Source organism: Suncus etruscus, chromosome 12 (assembly GCF_024139225.1).
Source record: "Suncus etruscus isolate mSunEtr1 chromosome 12, mSunEtr1.pri.cur, whole genome shotgun sequence".
NCBI classification, from domain to species: Eukaryota; Metazoa; Chordata; class Mammalia; order Eulipotyphla; family Soricidae; genus Suncus; species Suncus etruscus.
The window spans coordinates 68,413,474-68,439,442 of NC_064859.1; the positions used below are offsets into that span (position 1 = coordinate 68,413,474).

The following is a 25,969-nucleotide window of genomic DNA, read 5'->3' on the forward strand; positions in this document are numbered from 1 at the left end:
AAAATGGGTATATGTTCAATAAATATTCCTTTTAGAAGATTGACAATATGCAAATAAGAACTACATAAGTGGTGATTTCTTTAACCTTTTGAGGAAAAAAAGTGGATATCATATCACTTTAAAATCATGATTAACTGCAATTATAACCATTAAAAGTTTAAGATTATTCCACTTTAAAAGTATGGAATGGCATGTAATTATGCAAGAATCATATATAAATACAGACTAAAATGTAATATGTAAAATCGGGATAATTTCATGTTGTTCGGGTCAACAGAAAATTTTTCCTGACACATTTCCTATTGAAGAGAAATCCATTTACACTGATAAAAGGAATGCACTTAAGTGTATACTTTTCTTCCTACCCAATGAATCTCTCCTTTCGTACATCACTGGCACACTGGCTTTGGAATTTCTAAAATGTGACTCTGTGACCCAACCTTCAATAAAGTCCTATTCCCCTGCACACTGGTCTCCCTTCCCACCCTGACTGGCTCCTCTCTCTTCTTTTTCCCTTTTCTCTCTCCCTTCTCCACCCCACTCTCCAGTTCTCACAGCTGCTCAATACTCTATGGCTGGCCCCACATCTCTAGACTCTATAAACCCTCACTCTGGGTCTCACCACTTCCTCAGAAAGTTGTTCCTTTCATTTAAGGCACATGGTTTCCAACCTAGCTCTACTGCTTGATCCAAACAAATCTGCCTTTAGACACAACCACTGTATTTTCACGCCCTGAAAGTCAGCTTTCTTCATGGAAAGTAGGGTGCAGGAAAGAATTAGATTCTCCAAGTTTATCTCTCCTACTCTCATGCACTCTGATCATATGGTCTTAGCACATATCCTTACTAATAATAGGTTATTGTCAGGCCCAAAGGATGCCTTCATGAAGCATTTCAATTTTGACTTTGTTCAGAATGATTAAGAAGCAACAGCACAAAGGGATCAAAATGATAGAATAGTGGGTAGGAGGGCTTTTATGCCTTGTACGCGAATAACCTAGTGATAGCTGGCATCCTATATAATTCCCCCAAGCACCACCAAAAATGGTTCTGAGTGCAGAGCCAAGATCTGGTCATCCTTTATTATCCCCCTAACACAGCCAGTGTGGCCCTACTCCACCCCCAAAAAAGGAATAACATCTCAAGGGGTCAGAAAAATAATATAGCAAGCAAGGTGCTTGTCTTGCACATAGCTAAACCTTGTTCAATCCTAGCACCCCAGATGGTTCCCCCGCAAAACATAAAAAAAAAATATAAAGAGTAAACCCTGAATATATTGCTAAGTATGGTCTAAATGCAAAAACAAACAAAAAAAAAAACAGCACCACTATAACACAAAAAATGTTTTAAATAATGGTATTTCTACTAAAAATATAACACAGCAGATAGGGCATTTGTCTTGTACATGTCTGACCTAGGTTCGATTCTTGGGAACTCATATGATCCCTCAAGCCTGCCAGGAGTAATTTCTGAGTACAGAACCAGAAGTAATCCCTGAGCACCACCGGGTGTGGCCAAAAAATAAAACAAAACAAAAGTAGGGATGGGAGAGATAGTACAGAAAGTAGAGCTCTAACTTTGCATGCAGCAAACCCAGATTCCATTCCTGGCATCTCATCATTCCCTGAGCACTGCCAGGACTAATTCTTGAGTAGAGAGTCAGGAATAACCCCTGGATATTGCCAGGTGTGCATTCCGTAAAAATAATATAAAAATAGGAATTGGAATAAAAAATAGTAAGAAGAAAAATCAATATAAGTCAATAAGGACTCATCTATTAAATGTATCAGGTTTACACACATTAGTTCTTTAAATCATTTAAACTAACCCTATCATGCTTCACTCTGATCTACAGTCTATAGATGAAGAAAGAGAAATTTATACAAGCAATGTCACCTGACTCAGTCAAAAGATTCTAGAAGAGAGGATTCTGCTTTGAACTCCACATCACCCTAATCAAATCATACCATCTCCCCACTGCTCCACACCATACAATGATACCACCCTCAAAATAAAGGGTTCTATTCTTATGAACTGCATGGAACTGGAGGATATAATGTTAAGTGCAGTATGTTGGGACAAATAACAGAAAATTTCACTTATTTGGTGTAGATAGAATAACAGGAAAAGAAAATGTAAGATATCCGAGGAAGGATACCTAGATTACCCTTAACCTAGATTACAGAAATAATGAGGACAGGATAGAAAAGAAATTAAGGAGGAAATAAGAAGCAGGTTGGGAGTAAGAGGAGAAAGGGTCAGTCACCTTGGGCACATCAGTGGTATATAAATCAAGTGGTATATATCAAGCTACAGAGTCAGCAAAAAATACTATAAGCATGAAACCCAAATTGAAATATTACAATAATTACAAATTACAACCCAAACTTAAAATATGCCTTTCAAGGAGGCAGGCTGGAAGTAGAAGGAGATCTGGGAACATTGAAGGAGTAAAGTTGACACTGGTGGTGGAATGGGCAATGGAATATTGCATGCCTGAAACTCTATTATGAACAGTTTCGTAAATCACAGTGTCTAAACAAACAAACAAATTACAGATTATGTTTCATTCATCGGCAGAGAAGCAAAAGGATATTGAGCAGATACTGATTTACTGATTCCAAAGAAAGGACTGAATCCTACTTTTGGGACATCCTTTAACTTAAACGGCAGCACAAATGTTCTTTTACTTAAATATCTACGTAGTTACAAACCAGTTACAAAAACAAACAGTACAATAGAGAAAATACTATAATCAGGTAAGTGCAAAAAACATGCACACACACACACACACACACACACACACACACACACACACACACACACACACGCGCGCGCGCCAGTTAATAATGGCAATTGGGTGGTGTGGGGGCGAACTGAGGACTCATCCCCGCTGGGCTGCCCCCACCACACCCCATTGGGCTGCAACCATGGATCTCAGCACGGATTATCTCCGGGAAAAGCTTCAGCGGGATCTGGAGGCGGACCACGTGGAAGTGGAAGACACGACTCCCAACCGTTGTGCGTTCAGCTTTCGAGTCCTCGTGGTGTCGTCCAAGTTCGAGGGGAAACCCCTGCTTCAGAGACACCGGCTGGTTAATGACAGCCTTTCGGAAGAGCTGCCGCACATCCACGCCTTTGAGCAGAAAACCCTCACCCCCGAGTAGTGGGCCCGGGAGCAGCAGAAATAAGCTCCTGGAACACGCAGGACCATCCTATGCGGAATCTGGCCCTCTTCTGTGCAGTGCTGGCGGGTAAGGGTGAGATTGGGCCATGAGGGACAGGCTTTTCCCTGCCCCCATCATTGCTGTTTCCCTGCCCAGGCAAATACCCCCCTGGCAGAAAGGCTTATGTGCCCCTAACTGAGACAAGAAGTTCTGAGCCACATGTATGTCTACAGGAGCTGAGCTCCTATGTCACTCTTCTCTGGGTGCCATCCCCCTGTGGCACCACATCCCCACATCCTCCCCAGCATCTCCCCCTGACCTCTCAGCAAGAGAGAGAGAGAGAGAGAGAAAGAGAGAGAGAGAGAGAGAGAGAGAGAGAGAGAGAGAGAGAGAGAGAGAGAGAGAGAGAGAGAGAGAGAGAGAGAGAGAGAGAGAGAGAGAGAGAGAGAGAGAGAGAAAATGGCAATTGGAATGTCAGGAAGACATGAGATCACCTGGGTAGTAGTGAAGCATTAAACTTTTATCCTATACCTACATTTTTTAAATGTTTTCAGAAGCTGGTAATGAAGATCAAACTCATATTTTAAATTACACTATTAAATTTTTTTAAGGTTGAATTTACTAGTTCAGGGCTGTGAGCATAGATGACATTCTATAAAAATTTAGGAGTAGGAGTTATAAAATTTATTAAGAAGCCCATAAAGATGATCTTAATCAACCCTCCTTCACATTCTTGGAGGATCAGAGCCCACAGTCCTGGGTCCCTGGCAGTCCAGATCTGTTGAGGAACCAACTCCAGGTCACTGCACTGTCTTTCCATTCCATCTCTTGCACTAAGTGAACTTTTTAAAACCCCTGAAATTTCAGTCATAATAATAATGTGAGTAAAACTAGATTTGAAAAATCAAAAGCTCCCTTCTCAGGGAAAGTTGGGGAGTTAAGAGCTTTCTCATGGTCTTCCTGCTGCTGACTGAGCTTTTCCCAGAGTCAGCCTGAGCCACCAGACTAGAAGATTCTGGTTAGACACCCATAGCCAGCTGCCCACCAGGCTTCACCATTAATGGTCCCTGCCTATTTATCCAAAACAAAACAAAAATGATAGTTCTATAGGAACAATGCATAACATTTCTGGTAACTTCATCCAGGACCCAGCAAGCTAGTCTTTATGTCTCAGCACCAGTATTCTACAGTCCAGTAAAAGCCAGTATGCCTGTGGCACCTCACCACCTTCTGCTCAATGCTCCATCACCAAGTGTGAGAACACCAGCACTGCAATAAGTATGACCCCAACACCACCAGGACAAAAGAAAAGATAAGACTAAGATATCGGTGGCACCATGATCTTGATCCATTTGGAAGTAACACAGTGAGTGAAAGTGACATGGTGACCGAAAATCATGAGAGCCAGGGGTCCTTGATTCTGCTACTTCCTTGCAGCAATATCCTAGCAAGTCACTCTGCACTCTTGCTTCAGTATTTGCAAATTTAGTGTAGTGGATTCTGCACATATCCTGGTCCTTCAACTAAGACACTAACTGATAAGTAACAGAGCTGGTATAAAATATGCAATGTACTTCCCTTGACGTAACTATCACTTACCCACTACATTAATACTCTGAAGACTTATCACTAGATTCTAAAGACTTATCACTAGAATAACTGTATTCATCAGAATTCTAGAGATTAAGTGTGACAGTCAGGTTGGTTTTTTGTTGTTGTTTGATTTTTTTTGTTTTCAGGCCACACCCAGCAGTGGCACTCAGGGGTTACTCCTGTCTCTGTGCTCAGAAATCATCCCAGGTTGACCGCATGCAAGGCAAACACCATACCACTATGATATCACTCCAGCTCCTCCAGATTGAGAGTTGTTTGTTTGTTTGTTTGTTTTTGGTTTGGGGGCCACATCCGGTGATGCTCAGGGGTTACTCCTGGCTATGCACTCAGAAATTGTTCCTGGCTTGGGGGACCATATGGGATGCTGGAGGATCAAACTGCAGTCCATCCTAGGCTAGTGCATACTAGGCAGATGCCTTACCGCTTGTGCCACTGCTCTGGCCCTATCTCATGTGAGTTTTAATGAGGACTTTCTTCCTGGATCATAGAAACTTATCATCATAAGTTCTCTCACTATGTCCTCACTACCACCAGTCTGACTAATTCCCAAAAACTTAAATAAATTGGGGAAAGCAGGAGGGATAGCACAGTGGTAGGACATTTGCCTTGCATGCAACCAACCTGGGACAGACCCAGGTTTGATCCTCGGCATTCCATATGGTCCCCAGAACCTAGGAGGAGTGATTTCTGAGCACAGAGCCAGGAATAACCACTGAGCACCACCAAGTGTGGCCCCAAAACCAATAAATAAATAAATTGGGGTACCCTCCCCAAAAGTGTTAAGGAAAGTTCCATTTTTTAAGGAAATTATAGATTGATTAATCCAAGGAGACCAGAACCCTCAGACAAGAGACTCCCAAGCATGTAAACCTCCATGTAATTTTGTACCCTCCCCAGTCATTCTTCCCTTCTCTGTCTCACACCATCCTGTATTACAACCAAAGAAGCAAAAAGCAAGTGAGAGAGGCATATGACATATTCATACCCTCTCCTTCTCAGTTTCATGCATATATTTTCAGGCAGAGGGTTCCCATAAGGAACAATCACTAGCCAGGTCCTGGGAGATGCTTAAGGAAATAGTCTGTGGTGACACAGACTGGTGGGGAAAGCCCCTGCAATCACATATTATCCCCAGCCCTAACATCTAGCCGTGCTTTCAAATGCCAGTAGAGACAGACACCCACCACACAAGGACCAAGCCACCCAGGCATGAGAGCTATATGCGGGTGTGACCCACTGGTAACAGGCTATCCATAGCAGGTTCTGGGCTTTTACTCCTCATAACTCCAGTGGGACAAGCTGGTAATGGGTTTTGACCCAATTCTCCTTGCTATTCGGATGAATAAATGGAATGTGACAGAATCGACTAAAGCAAAAACATAGAAAGGCCACGTATGGGGGTTCTTTAGGAGCAAACTGTAGATGGTGGTAGGGAGAGAACACTAAAAACAAATCAGACACAAAGGCTTGTGTGTCTAAAGATACTATAGGATACAAAAAATAAGAAAAAGAGCACAGTATTTGAGAATGCCATGTGAATACCATGTAAACAAACATGTTTGCTAAGTTAGGCTTATTTTTTTCAAGGAGGGTCATGAATTCTAATATACATCTACACATGACCACTCACCCTAAGCCAGGCATCAAAAGAATCTATGGTCCTGACTTTTGGAGAGATAGTATAGCAGGAAGGATAAGTGCCTTGCACAGGGCCAACATGGTTTTGATCACAGTCATCCCATATGATTCTCTGATTACCACCAAGAGTAATTTCTGAGTGCAGAGTCAGGATTAACCCCTGAGCATTGCTGGGTGAGGCCCAATACAAAACAAAGAAGGATCCCTGAACCTTATAACAGTCACAACATAGGTAGGAGACAGAAAGAGGAATAATCAGAACTCAGAGAAATTTAAAATGTGACTCACAATCAAGCTACATTGAAGCTGTGTATTCACAGAGATACACCAACCAAGCTTCCCATTACACTGCATGAAGAGATCAGAGGAATCTTTCTAGACTGAGAACCACTCCTTGTCTACTCAGGAGCAAGGTGTGAAGGACAAGTGGGCCTCAGAAGAACTTGGGGTCTTCCCATTCAAACACTGAAACTGAGGCCCTGACAGAGCCAATCAATTGACTCCAGCCAATCAATCCCACAGCCCATCTTGGCACACTTAGTAAAAATAGATGATTCCAGAGCTAACAGGACCTGAAAAGAGGCTAAACAGAAGCAAGAGTGATGGGTAAGCTACCAGATCAAGTCAATCAAAACCTACACCCATAATAATGTCCATTATTCATGGGAGGCAGGTATGGACAGAGAGAAATGGAGCCTCTTGAGTCTGGAGAGGTCCCTGGGGATCTGAACTTCTCACAAATGCCCACATGATTCCTCTGAAGGCAGAGGACAGAACTTTACAAGTTGGGGGCTCACGAACAAAGTTATCCTTAATCAAAATACAAATGCACAACAATGAAGCTTAAAAATTCAAAGGCAGAGCATCCAGGGAAAGAAGCCAGCTGTGCTGTTTCATTCCTATGAGGGCTCTTAGCTTTCTCACTAAATACAACCATAATTTGCTGGGCTTTGAGAGAGGACAGGCCACATGTCTCTGGTGCCACCCTTATAGAACCCTCTTCTCCACAGGAATTAGAGTCTGGGAATATGCTAAAAGCATCAGTGCAGGAACCTGGAATACTGAAGCTAATAACACCCCCTCATCCCAGTCTGATATCCCTAACTCCTGATCTCTGCCTTTACTGAGCCCCTTCCTAAAGAAAGAATCTGGAAAGAAACAAAGACTCCAGAACAGACACAGGCCTGCACAAAACTAAGGGCATAGGAAACAAAGCAGATCATCAGACAAAGAAAGGTCAGCAGCTGTGACAGTCCAAAAAAAAAAAAAAAAAAAAAACAGTTGGAAAACTAGCACAGCTGAATTAAGCAGTAATGACGCTGGAGCAGGGCTTTCTAGGGAATTAATGACTGCCTGGGAGGAATGACAGCCTGAGGCAAAGCCAGGGGCCATTAACCCAACCAGCCAGTCACTGGTTCCCCAGCTTCCTCACCACTCAAACAGGAGGGAGGGCTGAAGAGCCAGCGGGAGGAGACAAGATTCCTTTGTCACAGAGCAGCAGCAAGACTGCTGCCACCTACACCCGAATGCCCCCTTCTGCCCAGCACATCAGGGCCTCCTGGGTGCGCTGGAAGTGCAGGGCTGCACACAGGGGTCCTGATGGCATAATCAGGGAAGATGCTGCATGCTAACAGCTCAGTGCCTGTCTGTGTAGGTGTCTGCACAGTGTGCTACAGTCACCAGCAGCCGTACATCTGACAGGCAATGAGGGGAAGAAGCACCAGCAGTGGTGATTTAGTCAAAAGTCTGCCACTGTTCAGCTGGGTCACCTGGTGAACTCCTGAGGGAGAACCCCCTCACTAGACAGAAAAGGAACAACAGCACTAGTTCTGCAGCAGGTGTGGGCAGCAGGTGTGGGAATCACCCCAAACCACATCCAGTCAGTTGCCAGGCATTCAGTCCTTCCTGGCCTTCAGTCACAAGGGAACTCTAGGGGTGGAGGGGGTCAAGGACCCCTCTAGATTAACCACAGTGCCAGAGCATGCTGGAGTAGCTGCAAGTCTACCAAGAGACTGAACACGCAGCAACCAAGTATAGCCCTATTTGCATTCAGACATCAAAGAATGTGGGCCTGGGCTGGGAGAGATAGCACAGCGGCGTTTGCCTTGCAAGCAGCCGATCCAGGACCAAAGGTAGTTGGTTCGAATCCCGGTGTCCCATATGGTCCCCCGTGCCTGCCAGGAGCTATTTCTGAGCTGACAGCCAGGAGTAACCCCTGAGCAACGCTGGGTGTGGCCCAAAACCAAAAAAAAAAAAAAAAAAGAATGTGGGTCTGGCTACAGAAAGACAAGTTCAGAAGAGACTAAAGGAGATGGCAAAATTCAGATAGTATTTCCATCTTTTCAAAATCCAGTCCAGTCCATAGCCATCTTATAATAATGTCTATTGGTGAAGACCCAAACAACTGTTCTCTTCTCCAAGCTAATAGTCACAGTGAAGACTATGTCAGCCCTCCCAGAGGTGGGGGATCCTCTTATAGGGAAGCAAATCCCAAACCAGCACCATACATGGGGAGCTCCTGATACAAGTTCCGTCCACAGTCAGCCTCTGGAAATACATCTGATGTATGTGGGAGAAAGCATGTATTACACGTAGGAAACATGGAACCCATGTGAGGAAATACAGATTGCTGTTAAGTAAAGTATGGTTCATGTGTGCTATGAAGGGGTGGCACTCACATAGGAATGTATCATAAGTGACAAATATGTATCGCATGTGAGGAAGCATTATCAGAGAGAAAATAGCCATATGTAAAAGGAACATAATGTCACATAGGAGAAGGACAAACATCAGAGATGTTCACTATGCGAGAGGTACACACACCACCAATCAGAGGAACAGCATGCCACATTTAAGAAAAAGTAGACATGTTTCATATGAAAAATTTCTGTGAGCCTGGGAGGGAGGTACGGACTGCATGAGAGGAATCCATGTGCAATCTGCCCACTCTCTAGTCTTTCCCTCCTATCTTTCCCTCTTCCCCACAGCCTCCCCCCCATGGAATTGATCAGAGTACGCCCAGGACAAACAAAACCCACTCAGGGCAGTCCATGCGCCAAGCTCAACTGCCACCTTCTCTGTGACACTGACTCTGGTCACTAGGGAGAAATGGCACTAGAAGTGCCATCTCACAATCTGTTTGCCTATTTCATCACTGCACCAAAAGTGCAACTGAGGCTGAAAAGATATCAGCACATTGAATATACTGCACATACAGAGAAAGGAATTAAAAGTCCTGTTAATGTAGGCACATACTGGGCAACTCTCTCAACAGTATCCCCAGCAGTCACAGAATGGAGATAAAATAAGAGATTAGAAATACTCTTGCAGAGGCCGGAGAGATAGCACAGCAGTAAGGCATTTGCCTTAGACACAGGAGGACAATGGTTCGAATCCTGGCATCCCATATGGTCCCCTGAGTCTGCCAGGAGCGATTTCTGAGCATAAAGCCAGGAGTAACCCCTGAGCGCTGCCGGGTATGACCCCCAAAAAATAAAACAAAAAAATAGAAATACTCTTGCAGGGGGCAGAGAGATAGCATGGAGATAAGGTGTTTGCCTTTCATGCTGGACAGTGGTGGTTCAAATCCTGGCATCCCATATGCGCCTGCCACGGGCTATTTCTGAGCATAGATCCAGGAATAACCCCTGAGTGCTGCCGGGTGTGACCAAAAAAACAAAACAAAACAAAAAAAGAAATATTCTTGCAGAAGAGACAGTAAGGAGATAAAATAAGAGATTAGAAATACTCTTGAGGCAGACTTTAAAATCAAGAGACTAGTGGTATCCTAAAGTCCTCAGTGCTTTGCACCAAGGAGCCCATGTTCGGAAAAGGATTCTTGAATCAAATTCTCACACTGTAAGATTTAACAGGCTTTGGGAGAACTAACTCTATGCCTCATTTCTGCAGATTTTTCGCCACATCCCAGTGTAACCAATTGCCACAGGTCTCTTGGTTTTAATTCATGCTACGTGAAAAGTAAGATGAGTTTTACCAAATTGGACACACTTCTGAGTCATGAATGAGTGGGGTGAGCAAATGCCAAATGCCTCTTCCCTCTGACAGGCTGACATGGTCAGTCTTTTGTAAAGTTCTCCTGTGCTAAGAAATTGCACTGCTGGGCTGGCCAACAAGTATTTTTATGTTGATTTCATAGTCCCAGTGTCAGAAGAATGTTAAATTTTGAATTCAACTACCTACAGAGCTGCTGTTTCCCTGGCACCTTGGGACTGGCATGATCCATGGCCCTGAGTGATGGAACCTTTTTGGTTTTTCACTGAAAAGTCGTTTATAGTCTTTTGTTTATTTGTTTTTTGGGTCACATCCAGCAGTGCTCAGGGTTAGTTACTCCTGGATCTGCGCTTAGAAGTCACTCCAGGCAGGCTTGGGGGACCATATGGGGTGCCAGGATTCGAACTGGGGTCTGTCCTTATTGGCCACATGCAAGGTAAATGCCTTACCTCTGTGCTATAGCTCCAGCCTCTAAAAAGGCATTTTACAAAACAACTGTTTTCTTTTATTATCTTTTATGTTATTATGCCTTTCTTTTATGTTTTCTTCAATCTGGGAGACTTTTTTAAATTAGCTTTCCTAATAACTTGTATTTAACTTTTGTCTTTAGGTGTCATTTTTGCAGCTTAGAAACTATAAGCAGTGTTAGGACTTGATTCCCTCATCCCAACCACTGATGCAGGGAAGGAGAGGGTTACAGCTACTAGTTGGGATAGTCAGAGAGAAGAGGGAAGATCTCTCACTTGCACAGCTAGGAACCCGAGACAAGTTGTGTTTAGAGAAATGTTGTTTAAATCTTTTATTCTCAGTACATACAATTTTTGTTCCAGATCAGGGAAGATTAGAAAAAAAAAAGTCTAAAATCATTTTCTTTTGAGTTTGTGTGGGGGCACCACTGGCGGTGCTCAGGGACTACTCATGATGGTACTCAGGAGACCCTCTATAGGGTGCCAGGAATTGAACTCAGGCCAGGCATGAGCAAGGCAAGGGCCCTCCCTGCTGTGCTATGGCTCTGGGATAAGGAGGAGATGAGAAGCTGTAACATATTCATATTGTAGTGAGGATGGAGGACCTGAGAGGGGGTGCAATGGGGGTTGGTGATGGTGCGTGCACAGCCATGATCAATTTGCTGGAAGTCATAATGAGACCTAATGAGACCTTTACTGAAGTATTCTTCTAAGAAAGCTTGGATATTTTAAAGATAATTTCTTGTGAGCAGTTGTGCAATCAGAGCTGAATTATAAATTATTTTTGTAATATCTAATTATTTTGAAAGATTTATAGTGAATTCTGGATATATGACCAACAAAAGTGATAAAATAGTAAAAAAAAATACTCTTTCAAAGATATAAACCAAGCTATAAAAAATTATAGATACACCAACCATGTAGCCATGATTTTAGTCGTGTAGCTGAAATCGCAGGAGGAGAGGGTGCCTCAAGACCATCCCTGCCAACGCCATGTCAACTGCACACAACGCACACAATTGCAGCTTTGCCAAAGGCCCTGCTTCACTCATCCTCTACGGTTCTCTGCAGACACCAATCTGACCAAAACTCCAGGTATGCCAGTATTAGGGCTGATGTTTCCAGGAATTTTTTTATTTGAGTGAGTGCAGGGGCACCTCCCACCTTCTCTTACTTTCAGAAGTCCTGGTAGTTGAAAACACACCCCACAAAAGCCGCAGTATCAGCAATAATCCTGGGAATTCCTGGACCATGCAGTCATATTCACAGCTGCACAACTCCATTTGTGTGTGTGTGTGTGGTTTTTTACTGTCAATCCCATAGAACACACCAATTTAGATGCCAATATGTGTCTGAAGCCTCCTAATGTTCAGAAACAAATTAAGTAACAGACTGATCAACTAGCACCAAGAGTTTATTCAACCTTCTGACAAGCTATCATTGGAGATACAATAATTTTCACAAATTTGCTTGTTGCTATACTTTTTAGTCCCTCTTCCTTGTGTATTTTCTTTTCTTTTCGCTTAATACTTTTACTCCCACTTAACTGAAAACAAATGTATTATGGTCAACGATGTCAACTACCTGAATACATGTCCTTTAAATAAAGTAAATTAAATTTTAAAAAAAGATTCTTTCATATAAGAAGTAACTGTAAGGGAAGTGTGGAAGTAGAACATCTCTACCCATCCCTTAATTCAGTTATAGCTAGAAAATGTAACTGAAGCTAAAGGTTAGAAGCCTTGATTATAAGCAGCTTAATGAAGTCTGAATGAAAAAGCAACGGTACTTAAGTACTTCTGAGAGCATTACATCTTGGGGGTATGAAAAGTTTTAAATGGTTACATACTTACTACTAGAAATTTTAAGTTAAATATATAATTTTTCTGTAGCTTACTACTGGAAATTTGAGTTTCTAATATGGGTTATTAAGAAGTTGTTGGGGCCAGCGAGGTGGTGCTGGAGGTAAGGTGTCTGCCTTGCAAGCGCTAGCCAAGGACAGCGGTTCGATCCCCCTGATCCCATATGGTCCCCCCAAGCCAGGGGCAATTTCTGAGCACTTAGCCAGGAGTAACCCCTGAGCATCAAATGGGTGTGGCCCAAAAAAACAATATATATATATATACTCTCAAGAAGTTATTCATTTCTTGTCCAGAGTGATCATTTCCAATTATCAGTCATAATGATAATCTCTGCCCTTCCTGCACTCCCTCTCCCCCTCACTCATTGTGATAAAATTCCTAACTTAGATCATTTCTCCTGGTCCTTGTCTCTACTGTTACTGCTATTGGTTTAAAAAATTAATCACACAAATGAGTGTGATCCTTCTATGTCTATCTCTCTCCCTCTGACTCATTTCACTCAGCATAATACTCTCCATATTCATTCATGTAGAAGCCAAAGGTAAGTGATACCCCTTCAGTAAAATATTGCAAATCACGGTGCCTAAAAGGAAAGAGAGGAAGAAAAGCATCTGCCATAGAGTCAGAGGTGGGGGAAGGAATAGGTGGGAAATTAGGCCCTGGTGGTAGGAAATGTGCACTGATAAAGGGACACTGGGTGTTGAACACTGTATGACTGATACTAATTATGAACAACTTTTTTTTGTTTTGTTTTGTTTTGTGGGCCACACCCGGCAGTGCTCAGGGGTTACTCCTGGCTGTCTGCTCAGAAATAGCTCCTGGCAGGCACAGGGGACCATGTGGGATACTGGGATTCGAACCAACCACCTTTGGTCCTGGATCGGCTGCTTGCAAGGCAAACACCACTGTGCTATCTCTCCGGGCCCAATTATGAACAACTTTGTAACTGTATCCTATGGTGGTTCATCTAAAAATGTATAAAATAAGTTAAATAAATAAATAATAAATACACTATTTTTTGAACTTGTGTCTTTGCTTGCCTATATCCAGAAACCTTTATTCTCTCTTGAACGTATACTTCTCCCTTTCTCTCCTCTCACATCTTTCTAAATAAGATACAGTAAAAACTATCTTGCTTTACCAAAATAAATAAATAAAATGAAAACATTTCTTTCACTTGGTCTGAGTGATAGTTTATACTCTAGAAACCCAGACAATATGTGCTACAAGATTGCATTTACTAAGACAAACAAAGAGTTTGTCATGAGAAGCTAATTTCACCCACCATCAGATAACATTAATGCCACTCGAGAGATGGTTCCAGAAATCTCTTAAAAATGCAAATTATTGGGGCCGGAGAAATAGCATGGAGGTAAGGCGTTTGCCTTTCATGCAGAAGGTCATCAGTTCAAATCCCGGTGTCCCATATGGTCCCCCGTGCCTGCCAGGAGCAATTTCTGAGCATGGAGCCAGGAATAACCCCTGAGCACTGCCGGGTATGACCCAAAAACCACGCACACACACAAAAAAAAAAAATGCAAATTATTGGGGCCAGCGAGATGGCGCTAGAGGTAAGGTGTCTGCCTTCCAAGCGCTAGCCAAGGAAAGATCGCGACTGCGGTTCGATCCCCTGGCGTCCCATATGGTCCCCCCAAACCTGGGGCAATTTCTGAGCGCTTAGCCAGGAGTAACCCCTGAGCATCAAATGGGTGTGGCCAGAAAAACCAAAAAAGAAAAAAATGCAAATTATTGGGGCTTGGGCAGTATAGTATATTGGGCACTTGACTTGCATGTGGACAACCCAGAATTGATTCCTGGGTTCCCCTATAGTCCACCCCTAGCATTACCAGGGGAGATTCCTCACACAGGGCCAAAAGTAGCCCCTGTGCATCACAGAATATAACTCAAAAACCATAAGAAAGAAAAAAGAAAAAAGAAAATTTCTTGAGTCCAACCTCCTAATGTGTTGTGAGTATGGGTCCTGGGAACTTAACGCTTTTCACGAGTCTCAGCAGAAAAGTTAACATAGCAAGGTCAGATAAGAAGTGACTACAACCCCACTGGTTTTATTCTGCAATTAATGAAGTAACTATAATCACTTTGTTCACCTGTCAACAGAGGGCATTATCTTTCCTACCTTCCTTAGAGGTCTATTCTTATAAATCTACGATGTCATTTCCAAAAATAAAAACCACAGGGCAAGCAGAAGTTCAGAAGCTTAGCCCAGCTGTTGAGTTATTAGAGAATCATAAATAAATTAATACAGTTGATTTTTGAACAATACAAGTTTGAACTATGACAGCTCACTTATAGATTTTTGTTTCCTTCATCCATTGGTTTTACATTCAACCAGAAGAGACTTTCAGTTGGTGACTCTGAGGACAGGAAGGCCCCAGATAAGAAACACAGAGCATATCTTCAACTAAATCCCTGGCAACTTCAGGCCCTATCCAAGTTCAAACAGGATGGGGTCTTGTGGTCGAGGAAGGCAGCCTGTCTCCAGCCAGGTTAGACATCCTCCCTCTGAAGTGTCTATTTCATAGTGTCCTTCCTTCAAGGATTCCTTTTCCCATGAGATGACCACATTTATATATCAATCCTTCCCATCTGCCAATTCCCAGAAAAGTAACAAATATACATACATGCATACATGTGCAAGAATCAGAAAATTATAAAGAAAAGCCAATTTTATCACATAGTTCTATGACTAGAAGATATTTGTGGCTCATATTCTGAATCCCTATAATCTATTTTCTTCCAGATTTTATTTTAGAAGGAGATTCAATTTTGTAATCTTCTTTTTATTTTACATAAGAGCAATAATATTCTATGTATGATTTTAACTACATTTAATTAGCACCATATATATTTAGAATACATATGAGTTTATAAAATTTTAGCAAAGCACTTGAATATTAATTAACTGAGAGTAAACTGGTCTAACCTGATAAAATTCTAGAAATTAAACATTGAACTGGGTATGGCACAAAGGGCACAAGGGCTCGAGTGAATGCTTTACATGTGAGAGGCCTGGGCTGAATCCCTAGTATGACATGATCTTCAAACACTGGCAGAGTGAATTTTCCCAGACAAAGTACCAAGACCAGGAGAAGGCCAAAACCCCAAAATAAACAAATTACCATTAAAAATGGCAATGGGAGCCAGAGTGATAGCACAGTCATAGGGCGTTTGCCTTGGACACAGCTGATCTGGGATAAACCTGGGTTTGATCCCTGGTGTCCCATCTGGTCCCCTGAGCCTACCAGGAGTAATTTTTGAGCACAGAGCCAGGAATAACCCCTGAGTGCCACCTGAAATAGCCCAACCACTCCAAAAAAAAAAAACAAAAATAAAAATGACAATGGCAGATTATGCAACCTAACATGCACTTTTTTTTTTTTTTTTGGTTTTTGGTTTTTGGGTCACACCCAGCGGTGCTCAGGGGTTACTCCTGGCTGTCTGCTCAGAAATAGCTCCTGGCAGGCACGGGGGACCATATGGGACACCGGGATTCGAACCAACCACCTTAAGTCCTGGATCGGCTGCTTGCAAGGCAAACGCCACTATGCTATCTCTCCGGGCCCGCACTTTTAACTTTTTTATTCTTATATGTACTACTTACATATTCATTTTAACTGAGTTTACCATGGAATGAGATGGAGGAAGATGGGTAGTTGGTGCTGAGGCAAGGGTAGGGAGAATGAGGTTGAACCCAGAGACAATAGTGGAGAGAAACTGACACTCTGGTGGAGAGGTGATGTTAGAACTCATAAAATCTATTATTGATAGTATAATAAAACTGTAAATCAGTGACTACACTTAAAATATATGTTATTTTCATATGAATCTTTGTTTTTAACTATAAGGTCACACTCGTCAGGACTTTATCCAGGGCTCTAAGTTCAGAGTAGAACTGAAAGAACCTGGTAGAAATCAAGGGACCATATGAGTGAGGTGCAGGGAATCAAATCGGGTCAGTTACAGAACCTTAGCACCTGCAACATTTTTCTGTCCCATAAATATATTTTATATACAAAATTCATATGTTCTGTGTATAGGTCTTATTGTTATTTTGAGATTTCTTATATACATTTTAAACGCTAAATATATATCACCAAATTCATTGCCAAATGACTTTGCCAATTTTACATCTCTCATCAATGTGGAAATGACAACTTTGCTGCACCCTATCCAACACTGAGGATCCTTGTCTGCTTCATTACTACCAGTTCCCCTGTGTAACTAAATAGGGTTCCTGGCTGACTTGAGCATACCTTTTCCCAGAGCAAAATCACAGCACACCTTCGAAGCCTCCACACCCTAGAGGTGAGTGAACACTTTCACTTTCACATCTATTTGTACACTAAAGAGAATGAAGCCCAGCACAGTTAACTGTCTGCTCAAGGTCACAAGGCTAAGGCCGAGCTGAGGATTGAACCTCAATCTCACAAGTCAGTATTCTTTCTACTACAACCAGTGAGTCCACATGCTGTACAACTGTCTGGATCAACTCGTGGAAAGAGTCTAGAATTCTGAGTTGAGATAAGATAATAGGCTCATCCATGGTCAACTGGAAAAAGCACTGGATTTAAGCAATTAAAAAGGTCATCCACTGGCCCAAGTAGTAAGGGACTACAAACACTAACAAAACAAAAAAATAAGCAATCTGGGCTGGTCAGTCACTCACACATAAAACCAATATAAACCACAAAACCAAAACAAAGTTCTACAGCAGCAGCGCTACACAGGCTAAGTTTACATAACTGAACTCAATCACTGCATAGAGAAAGCTATTTAATTCCCAATAAAAGTTTTGTTTGCGTGGCAACAACTTTTTTCCCAAATGTTACTTAAAAAAAAAAAAAGAGCAAAATGGTTATAAAACTAAGAATAGACTTAGTAATTAACATGTATACATTTGTCAAAAATAGTTACCTGATTATCATATTTGAGAGACTGTGTCCCAACCAAAAAACGAATGGCATCTGTTTCTGCGGTCTGAGGTGTTAGAGCACGTGCCTAAGAAAGGGGAAAAAACATACACATTTATGAAGTTAGATGTAACAGATAAAGAGTCAAAGGACAGGTAACTCTTCTGTTGCTGATGGAGTGTACACACACACACACACACAAATATTTCAAGGCCACAGAGATGGCAGGGATTAAGGTGCTGGTATTATACACATCTGACCCTGGTTCAGCCTCTAACCACTGCCAAGTATTTCCCAAACACCATCACAAAGCCATTTTTGTTTTGTTTTGTTTTGTTTTGTTTTGGGTCACACCCGGCAGCTCAGGGGTTACTCCTGGCTCTGTGCTCAGAAATTGCTCATGGCAGGCTCAGGGGACCATATGGGATGCCGGGATTCGAACCACCGACCTTCTGTATGCAAGGCAAACACTTTACCTCCATGCTATCTCTCCGGTCCCAAAAAAAAGCTATTATTTTTAACCCCCAACTTTGGTTGTATACTTTATGACACAATTTTCCTTCAAACTCAATAGGCAAATAATTACAAATGGGCACAGATGTTAAGCTGTAAGGAGGTAAATTATTTACAAAGCAATAGAAAAACTGTTTAATTTTCTATAATAATAGATTGATAGAAGAAATCACTCTGCAACACAATAACAGAAATGTATAGGAGCAAGACTAGAGGAGATGCTTTAAACCAAGTCTCAAAAAAATGGTAATAAGAAAATACTCTGCATTTATTACAAGACCTCAGAAAACTATCATAACTATAAAGAAATGCCAAGAACTGGGAAAGATGGGAAGCCCAGGTATTCACATTTCACCCAGCAGTATTTGCCAGTTTAGAAAGAGGCTAATGCTGAAATTTTCTGTCAGATTGAAAATTATGGATGCGACCTTCCAACCAAAGAGGGGCAAGCAAAGCACAAAAGTGAGGGTGAACAAACTAGCCAGCAGACAAAAACAACAAACCATTGAAGTTCTTGAGCAGCTTTTGTGTGAGCTGAGTTCCAGGGCTCTTATGCCAGTCTGAGTAAGTGCTGTCTAAGTATGAGGAAAGCAATACATGAGAGTATGAGAGAAGCAATATATGCTGAGTTTTTACCACCTTCATACAATGTGTGGACACACAACCCAATATAAACAGGAATACATTAAAATAAAATCAAATAATGAATAACAAAATAACAAGTAACAGAAAGAAAAAAAAAAACAGCAGTACATTCCAATGATCACATTCTCTAGGAATCAAGCTCTTAGAGTGTAATGGTGTATAGAGATTTACTGGGAAGTATTCTTGGGAGCAAAAGTAGTAGAACAGAGCAGATGCAAGATAGGCCACAGCCAATCCCAAGGAGAGTCTGAAGTTGTGATGGTCCTTCAGGGATAGGGCACAGTGGCTGAATCCTTTAGGTCCCAGTCACCACTAAGTGGTCTGTAGATGAAGCTGTTGTATTTGCCTTATAATGGTGTGATTAGGGATAAAGTGACTGAAAGGGACAAGAAGTTTTTGCTTTTCATAAATAAGTATAGTTTAAGTTTGAAGTTTCCCTAAGCTTACAAGGCGTCCTGTTTCCTGACCTTCAGAGCCACAGGCTAGCATTGGCTGAAGGAGATAAGAATCTGGCTCTACTCAAGGAGGGCAGTATACGCCCAATTTGCTCATGCTTTCTGTTATCTTTGCTTGCAAAACTTTTATTAAGGTGGCCACCCCCACCTCCAGCCTTTAAGGTAAAGAAATGTGACCTTAAATTTAATATTTTTCAGTAGGATAAAAATGTAACTTTTAGTGGTCGTCTGTTAGGCTTTAAGGATTGTTTCTTTGTTTGCTAAATATCTCTTTCTTTTAACTGAGTTGTGCTGTATTCCTAAGTAATATGTAACAAACAGAATACTACTTCCATGACATGTGCTGTCCCTTTGGAAAAGTAATCTATAAAAACACTGCTTAAGTAATGGTTCGGGGTCTTTACTCTGGGGTTCATCCCTGGGCACTGACCCTGGTGTCACCCTGGCACCAGAAAAATAAATCACCCTTTGCAAATTTGCATGATTTCTGACTCTCCTTGAAACGAGAGAGAGAGAGAGAGAGAGAGAGAGAGAGAGAGAGAGAGAGAGAGAGAGAGAGAGATCCCCCGCACCCAACAGTGACCCTCTTCAAATTCAATCCCAGAGTGGAATCCAGAGAACTTTTAACCACAACAACTCCAGGATTTACATGGTGAAACTTTCCTGAGAGATACCTGGGTGGTGCTGCATAACATTATAAATTATAATAATTATGTCATATAATTTGTCATCTTCTTCTTTTTTTTTTTTTTTTTTTTTTTTTTTTGGTTTTTGGGTCACACCCAGCAGCGCTCAGGGATTACTCCTGGTTTTACACTCAGAAATCGCTCCTGGCAGGCTCGGGGAACTATATGGGATGCCAGAATTTGAACCACCATCCTTCTACATGCAAAGTAAATGCCATACCTCCATGATATCTCTCTGGCACCATGATTTGACACTTTAATAATGCAATTGAATTCAGTAATTTTATTCTTTTGGTTTTTGGGCAATATCCAGCAGTGCTCAGGGGTTACTCCTGGCTCTACGCTCAGAAATCACTCCTGGCAGGCTCAGAGGACCATACAGAATGTCAGGAATTGACCCAGGTCTGTCCCAGGTCAGCCTTAAGTAAAGCAAATGCCCTACCACTGTGCCACTGCTCTCGCACTGAATTCAGTAAATAAAAGCAAAATTAAGACTACTGTGATGAATTGAGATGAAAGCTCAATGGTATGGACCATGGCTTCAGGTTCAAAGTTCTTTTGCTTGTTTGTTTGTTTGTTTGTTTTGGGTCACACCAGGCTCTGCACTCAAAAATTACTCCTGGCTTGGGAAACTATCTGAGATGCTAGCAATTAAAACCGGAGTTCGTCCAGGATTGGCTGAATGCAGGGCAAATGCTGTGCTATAGCTCTGGCCCCATAGACTCCAAGTTCTATCTCTAGCACCATATTGCCCCCAACCACAGCAGGGATGGCTCTGGTACACCACAGTACCAATGAGCCAAAGCAATATGATACCACTGGGCCCAAGCATTCAAATAGCAGGCTCTGGCTATATTTGTGGGAGCTCCAGCAAAAATAATAATTAATAATAATAATAATAATAATAATAATAATAATAATAATAATAATAATAATAATTCAAGAGTAGGAACTCAAACTGAAAGAGCAAAAAATTATGTGATCGGTTGGTTAGTAATGATAAGGTCAAGAATTCCACACGCACCCCTCTAATGACTCCAAGAGGCAGAGACCATGCAATAACAAGGGGTTTTATTATGTCAGCATATGCTGGACTCCCAACATGGTTTAGCATAAGCCGGAGGATGAGAGTGCCAACCAGATTTAGCAAGCCTTTATATACATTTTTGCAAGATTTAGATAACCCCAGGTAAGGTTTGCAACAGTTAAAATGTCAAGACCAAGTCCTTGGAATTTAGGAAGGGGTGGGGTCCTCGGGTGAAGCTCAACAGTTAAATTGTATCTTTTGGTCAAGGGCAAAGTTTTTTAGGATTTAGGAAGGGGTGGGGTCTAGGGCGAGTCCTCAGGAAGCTGCAGAGAAAAAAATAATTTCTTTCACCTTTCAGTACTAATTCTGTGACAAGTACATCTGGTTTATAAACTCAAACCCAGCTTTTTTGTTAAAACAACCAGAGAGTGTGCCTAGATCATGTTTTGATATATGCAGAAATAAAATAATGACTCTCACCCAAATGTTTATATCTTAACCACTGGAACCTCTGAGCCAAGGGGGAAAACACCATCCTGGATGGTCTAAATTTTATAGGTTTTGGTCTGTAAGATGAGACTAGCTAACAACTCTAAAAAAGGTGCTCCCTCAACTTCCTCTTTCCCAAATTCTCTTCTTTTGATATGGAAAAGCCTTACTCTATCTTCTCCTTCCTGGTATTGAGAACTGGGTTGAATAAAGAAAGGAGTTCTGTTTGCTGGGGTAGAGAGAGAGAGAGCAAGAGGCAAAGGCCAAGGATGCCATTTTCATCCTGACTGGCTTGGTATTATTATTCTGCAGCTACCTTGCTTCATCAGATTCGTCCACCTAAGGGGTTAGAAATATAGCATGTGGGGTGAGATCACAACCCATGAATTTTTGTTTTACAACTGGGTTCCAGTTCTTTATTCAAACCAATTCCCAATACCAGGAGGGGGAAGGTCATGTAATCCAGGTGGGCTTTTACATATCAAAAGAAGAGGTTTAGGGAAAGAGAAAGTTAGGGGAACACCTATGTTCAGAGTTATCAACTAGTCTCATCTTACATTGATCTATAAAATCTGAAAACCTTTCCTGGCTATAGACAGAAAGAGATGTAATGACAGAAGAAAATAAAAGAGGCAGCCACATGGAGAGAGCCTGGGTGGCCAAGAAAGGGACACAAGGAGTATGAAAAAAAAAAAAAAAACAAGAGAAGCATGGGAAAGAACCAGTTAGCTGGAAGGACTGGGAAGGATGGTGCAGGCTTTGAAGAGTGAAGGATTCTACAAATCAATGAATCCAGGTGGCTTCCAAAAATAAAAAAAGCAAAACAAGAGATTCTCCCCTACGTCTCTAAGAAGGAAAACTTTCTGATGCCTTCATTTTAGCCAAATGAAGTCCATAATAGGCTTCACATCCCAGGGCTTTATGGAATATATAGCACTATTCTTGGAAAAACCAGTAAGTTTTTGATGAGTGCTGAAATAGTAAGAGTGCCTGGCAGTCAGCTATATGGGCCACATCCTGTCTCCCCAGCCAGAAACAGCATGTCATTCATTCTATTGCTTCCAATTCCTATATATTTTTCTGCTTCTCAACTCAGTCTTTTCAAAAAAGAGTATAAGAGGCTAACAGTTGTTCTGACCTTTTAGTCTGATTTCAACTTGGTTCCGCAACTGGGGAAAACAGCAAGATCTTTGGGGAGAACAAAGAAAAACAGTCCAAAATAGTAATTTCATGCACCAATCTCAGATTTACAACTGTTGATACAGTTGGTGCTCACTCACCCTTCCTCAGAAGTCAGAGCAAGAAAACATCAAATACTGAAACACATTTCAGTAAAATGAAGACAAATTATAGTAGTGTTCATATTATCAGATAATTGGAGAAAATGAACTATTTTGAACTAATTCCACTATATTTTGAAGATACCTACTATTGTTAGGGGAAAATTTATAAAATAGATATTATAATAACTCAGATACGTGATACATGCCTGTTAAGCCTTTCTCTGCCTGCTTTCCTGATCCCCTTGATCTGGTATTTCACCTTGAGGCATCAATGGCCTTCTGCCATCAGCCAAAGCCCCTCCTAAGAGGAATCTGGACTTATTTGGGCAAAGGAATGGACTTCTGCTTGCTCCTCCCAAGGTTCTCACCTTTTCTTTTGAAAAAGGACAAGCTTGCCATCTGATTGGACATTGTGTTTAAACCTGGAATAGGGATAGGCCAAAGGTTCCTAGAACCTATAAAAGATACCTCCCTAGATTAACCGGGGCTTCAGGTTTTAAACCCGCTTTGCTTTTGCATTCTCTGAGGTATGTTTCATGCTCTTTATTGAGGTAATGGGTTTTTCCTGAACCTTGGGCTTCCCCCTTGGACCCCGGGGCTGTCCGGAATCTTGGGCCTTCCAGGCCCGAAGCTTCTTGGTCCCCTTTTTAACATTATGATCCAGTATTCCTAGAATACACTTTCAGTAAAAGTTACCCCACCAAAAAAATGTTGTTTTGTATTTTTGGGTCACACCCGGCAGTGCTCAGGGGTTACTCTGGCTCTACACTCAGAAATCGCTCGTGGCAGGCTCAGGGGACCATATAGGATGCCAGGATTCGAACTACTGTTCTTCTGCATGCAAGGCAAACACCCTACCTCCATGCTATCTCTCCAGCCCCATAAAGTTAGCAAAATTTTAATGTTAAGCCTCTTCTACATATTCATTAACCCTTTGTAAATCTACAGATGTTGCATCCCAAAATGGACATATATGTATGGCATTTTGAATACATTAGCTGACTCTCTGTACCCTATCCAGTTTTATAAGGTCTTATTTTAAAAATAAAGAAAACAATGAGGAAGGGTGTGAACCATTCCAAGTCCAGAAAGCTTTGAAGGCTGCATCCACATCAGCAGAGGACATAGATATGAATTCAACTTTAGATTAAAAAAAAATTAAGACTCAAAGGTAGAGGCAAGATGCTGTCCAATGGGGAAAAAAATCTTAAAATTCCCCAAAATATGAGCCAACGGAAGACTTAACTAAAATGGAATAACTAAAATGCATATTTTTCATTAGCTCACTGGTAATATTGAAGAGGAGATTTCACAACCCTGGTTAGCGTGTGATGGATATAAAGAAGTGGGGGAAAGGGACTGGGCTAGCAGGAAACTGATGCATTAGGAGAAGGGGGACAAGATTTAAGGGAAAAAGAGAGAGAGAAAGAAAATAAATAAGATGGCAAATGATTACCAAAAACATTGACCCAGACATTATTACAGCAAACTGGTATTTATCAAAATGGACCTATGATTTGATCTTTAAACAGAAGGCGGGATAACTGTCATCACTTTAAAAGAAAAGAAAACCAAAAAGAAAGTCAACTGTATTAGTGGGCATTTTATTTACTGACAAAGAAGGGCAATTTTAGAATGCAGAAGCTACTTGAGTGACAATAATAAATCGGAATTTAATTTACTTAATTCTAAAGCAATTTATAGAGCCAGGAAGTGAATACCTGGAAAGGAACAATAGTAAACATGAAAAAAATAGTCTGAATAGATCATCTGCTTCACAGAGAATAAGCTACCACATTTTAGAAAAATACTACAAATTTGAAACTAACTTGTTCTTTCTCACACAAGTAGATAAGTTACTTTTTTTAATGGAAAAGGAAAACCATTAGTCTAATTAAAACTAATTAAAAAAATAACTACATCTTTAAAAGTTATCGTGAAATATCATAAAAGTTTAATTTAAGATCTTCTAGCACATTATTAAGTAAAATTACAAATATAATTTAACTATTTTGGTGACAGATCTATATTTATGACTAATTCTGCTTCTTTAATTAAGTGAATGATAAAATGATCGGACTGAATCTATTCATGATGACAGTTGTTAAGTATTCCAATGGCTCTATTATACAACAGGATCAAATTTTATAATATGATAGGTCAAAAAACATTTTTCGGTATTTTATTAAGGGTCTTCCTCATAATTCAATGAAACAGACAAGAAGATAATATGGATAATATTCTTCCCAAGGCGATGATAACGACACTAAAAAAAAAGAAAGAGAAACTTGGTGAAATGGCTTATTCACCTTTCTTTCTTTTTTTTGGGGGGGGGTGGTTTCGGGCCACACCCGTTTGATGCTCAGGGGTTACTCCTGGCTAAGCGCTCAGAAACTGCCCCTGTCTTGGGGGGACCATATGGGACGCCGGGGACCGAACCGTGGTCGCGATCTTTCCTTGGCTAGCGCTTGCAAGGCAGACACCTTACCTCTAGTGCCACCTCGCCGGCCCCTTATTCACCTTTCTAGTAAAGAAGAAGAGTCAAGTTCTCAGCCTCAAGCTTTTTTGTTTGTTTGTTTGTTTTGGTTTTTTTTTTTTGGTTATTTGGGGTTTTTTTTCTCTCTTGTAGTAAAGCAGAGAACTAGGAATGCAAGTAAAACATTTTTTGGACTCACTATATTATAATTCCATGTGTTTTCTCTGTTCTAGAAAAGGAAGATCAATGTGTTTTCTTTACTGAACAGTCTTTCTGATCTACCATCACCATTTAATAGAAATTAAAAAAAAAAAAGGCTATTGGTGTTAATAAGAGAAAAGAAGCATCAAAAATATCACAATGTGGGGCCAGAGAGATAGCACAGCGGCATTTGCCTTGCAAGCAGCCGATCCAAGACCTAAGCTGGTTGGTTCGAATCCTGGCGTCCCGTATGGTCCCCCGTGCCTGCCAGGAGCTATTTCTGAGCAGACAAAAACCAAAAATATCACAATGTATTCTATTATAAGGGGAATAAATTGAAGACTCTATAAGTAAATATATAAAATTCCCTAAAGAAATTCAAATATATATTCATGTGCTTTTCACAATGAGTGAGTAAACAATTAGCTTAAAGGGAACATACATGTACCTAAGTTAGCTTTTATCAAGAATTATTCCGCTAGATACAAACTGGAAAGAAATTAA

At 41.2% G+C, this 25,969-nt stretch overlaps 2 protein-coding genes across 3 annotated transcripts in view; one reads left to right on the forward strand and one right to left on the reverse strand.

Annotated features, from left to right (window-relative positions):
* EIPR1 (EARP complex and GARP complex interacting protein 1) overlaps positions 1 to 25,969 on the reverse strand; it is a 184,475-nt gene that overhangs the window by 136,811 nt on the left and 21,695 nt on the right. Inside the window, exon 2 of one of the 2 annotated variants that reach the window (XM_049784868.1) lies at positions 17,695 to 17,778. In XM_049784868.1, the coding sequence (XP_049640825.1) occupies positions 17,695 to 17,778 (84 nt within the window). Of the gene's footprint in view, positions 1 to 17,694; positions 17,779 to 25,969 lie in introns of those variants that run through there. The other variant, XM_049784869.1, reaches the window with a different exon arrangement.
* Positions 2,861 to 3,354, forward strand: LOC126024455 (bolA-like protein 2). Its single transcript, XM_049784875.1, has one exon. It carries the CDS (start codon positions 2,931 to 2,933, stop codon positions 3,165 to 3,167), a length of 237 nt encoding a protein of 78 aa, XP_049640832.1. The 5' UTR covers positions 2,861 to 2,930; the 3' UTR covers positions 3,168 to 3,354.

What these genes read in the sequence shown, in the direction of transcription:
- LOC126024455 (XM_049784875.1), top strand. Translation starts at nt 2,931, where the DNA reads ATGGATCTCAGCACGGATTATCTCCGGGAAAAGCTTCAGCGGGATCTG.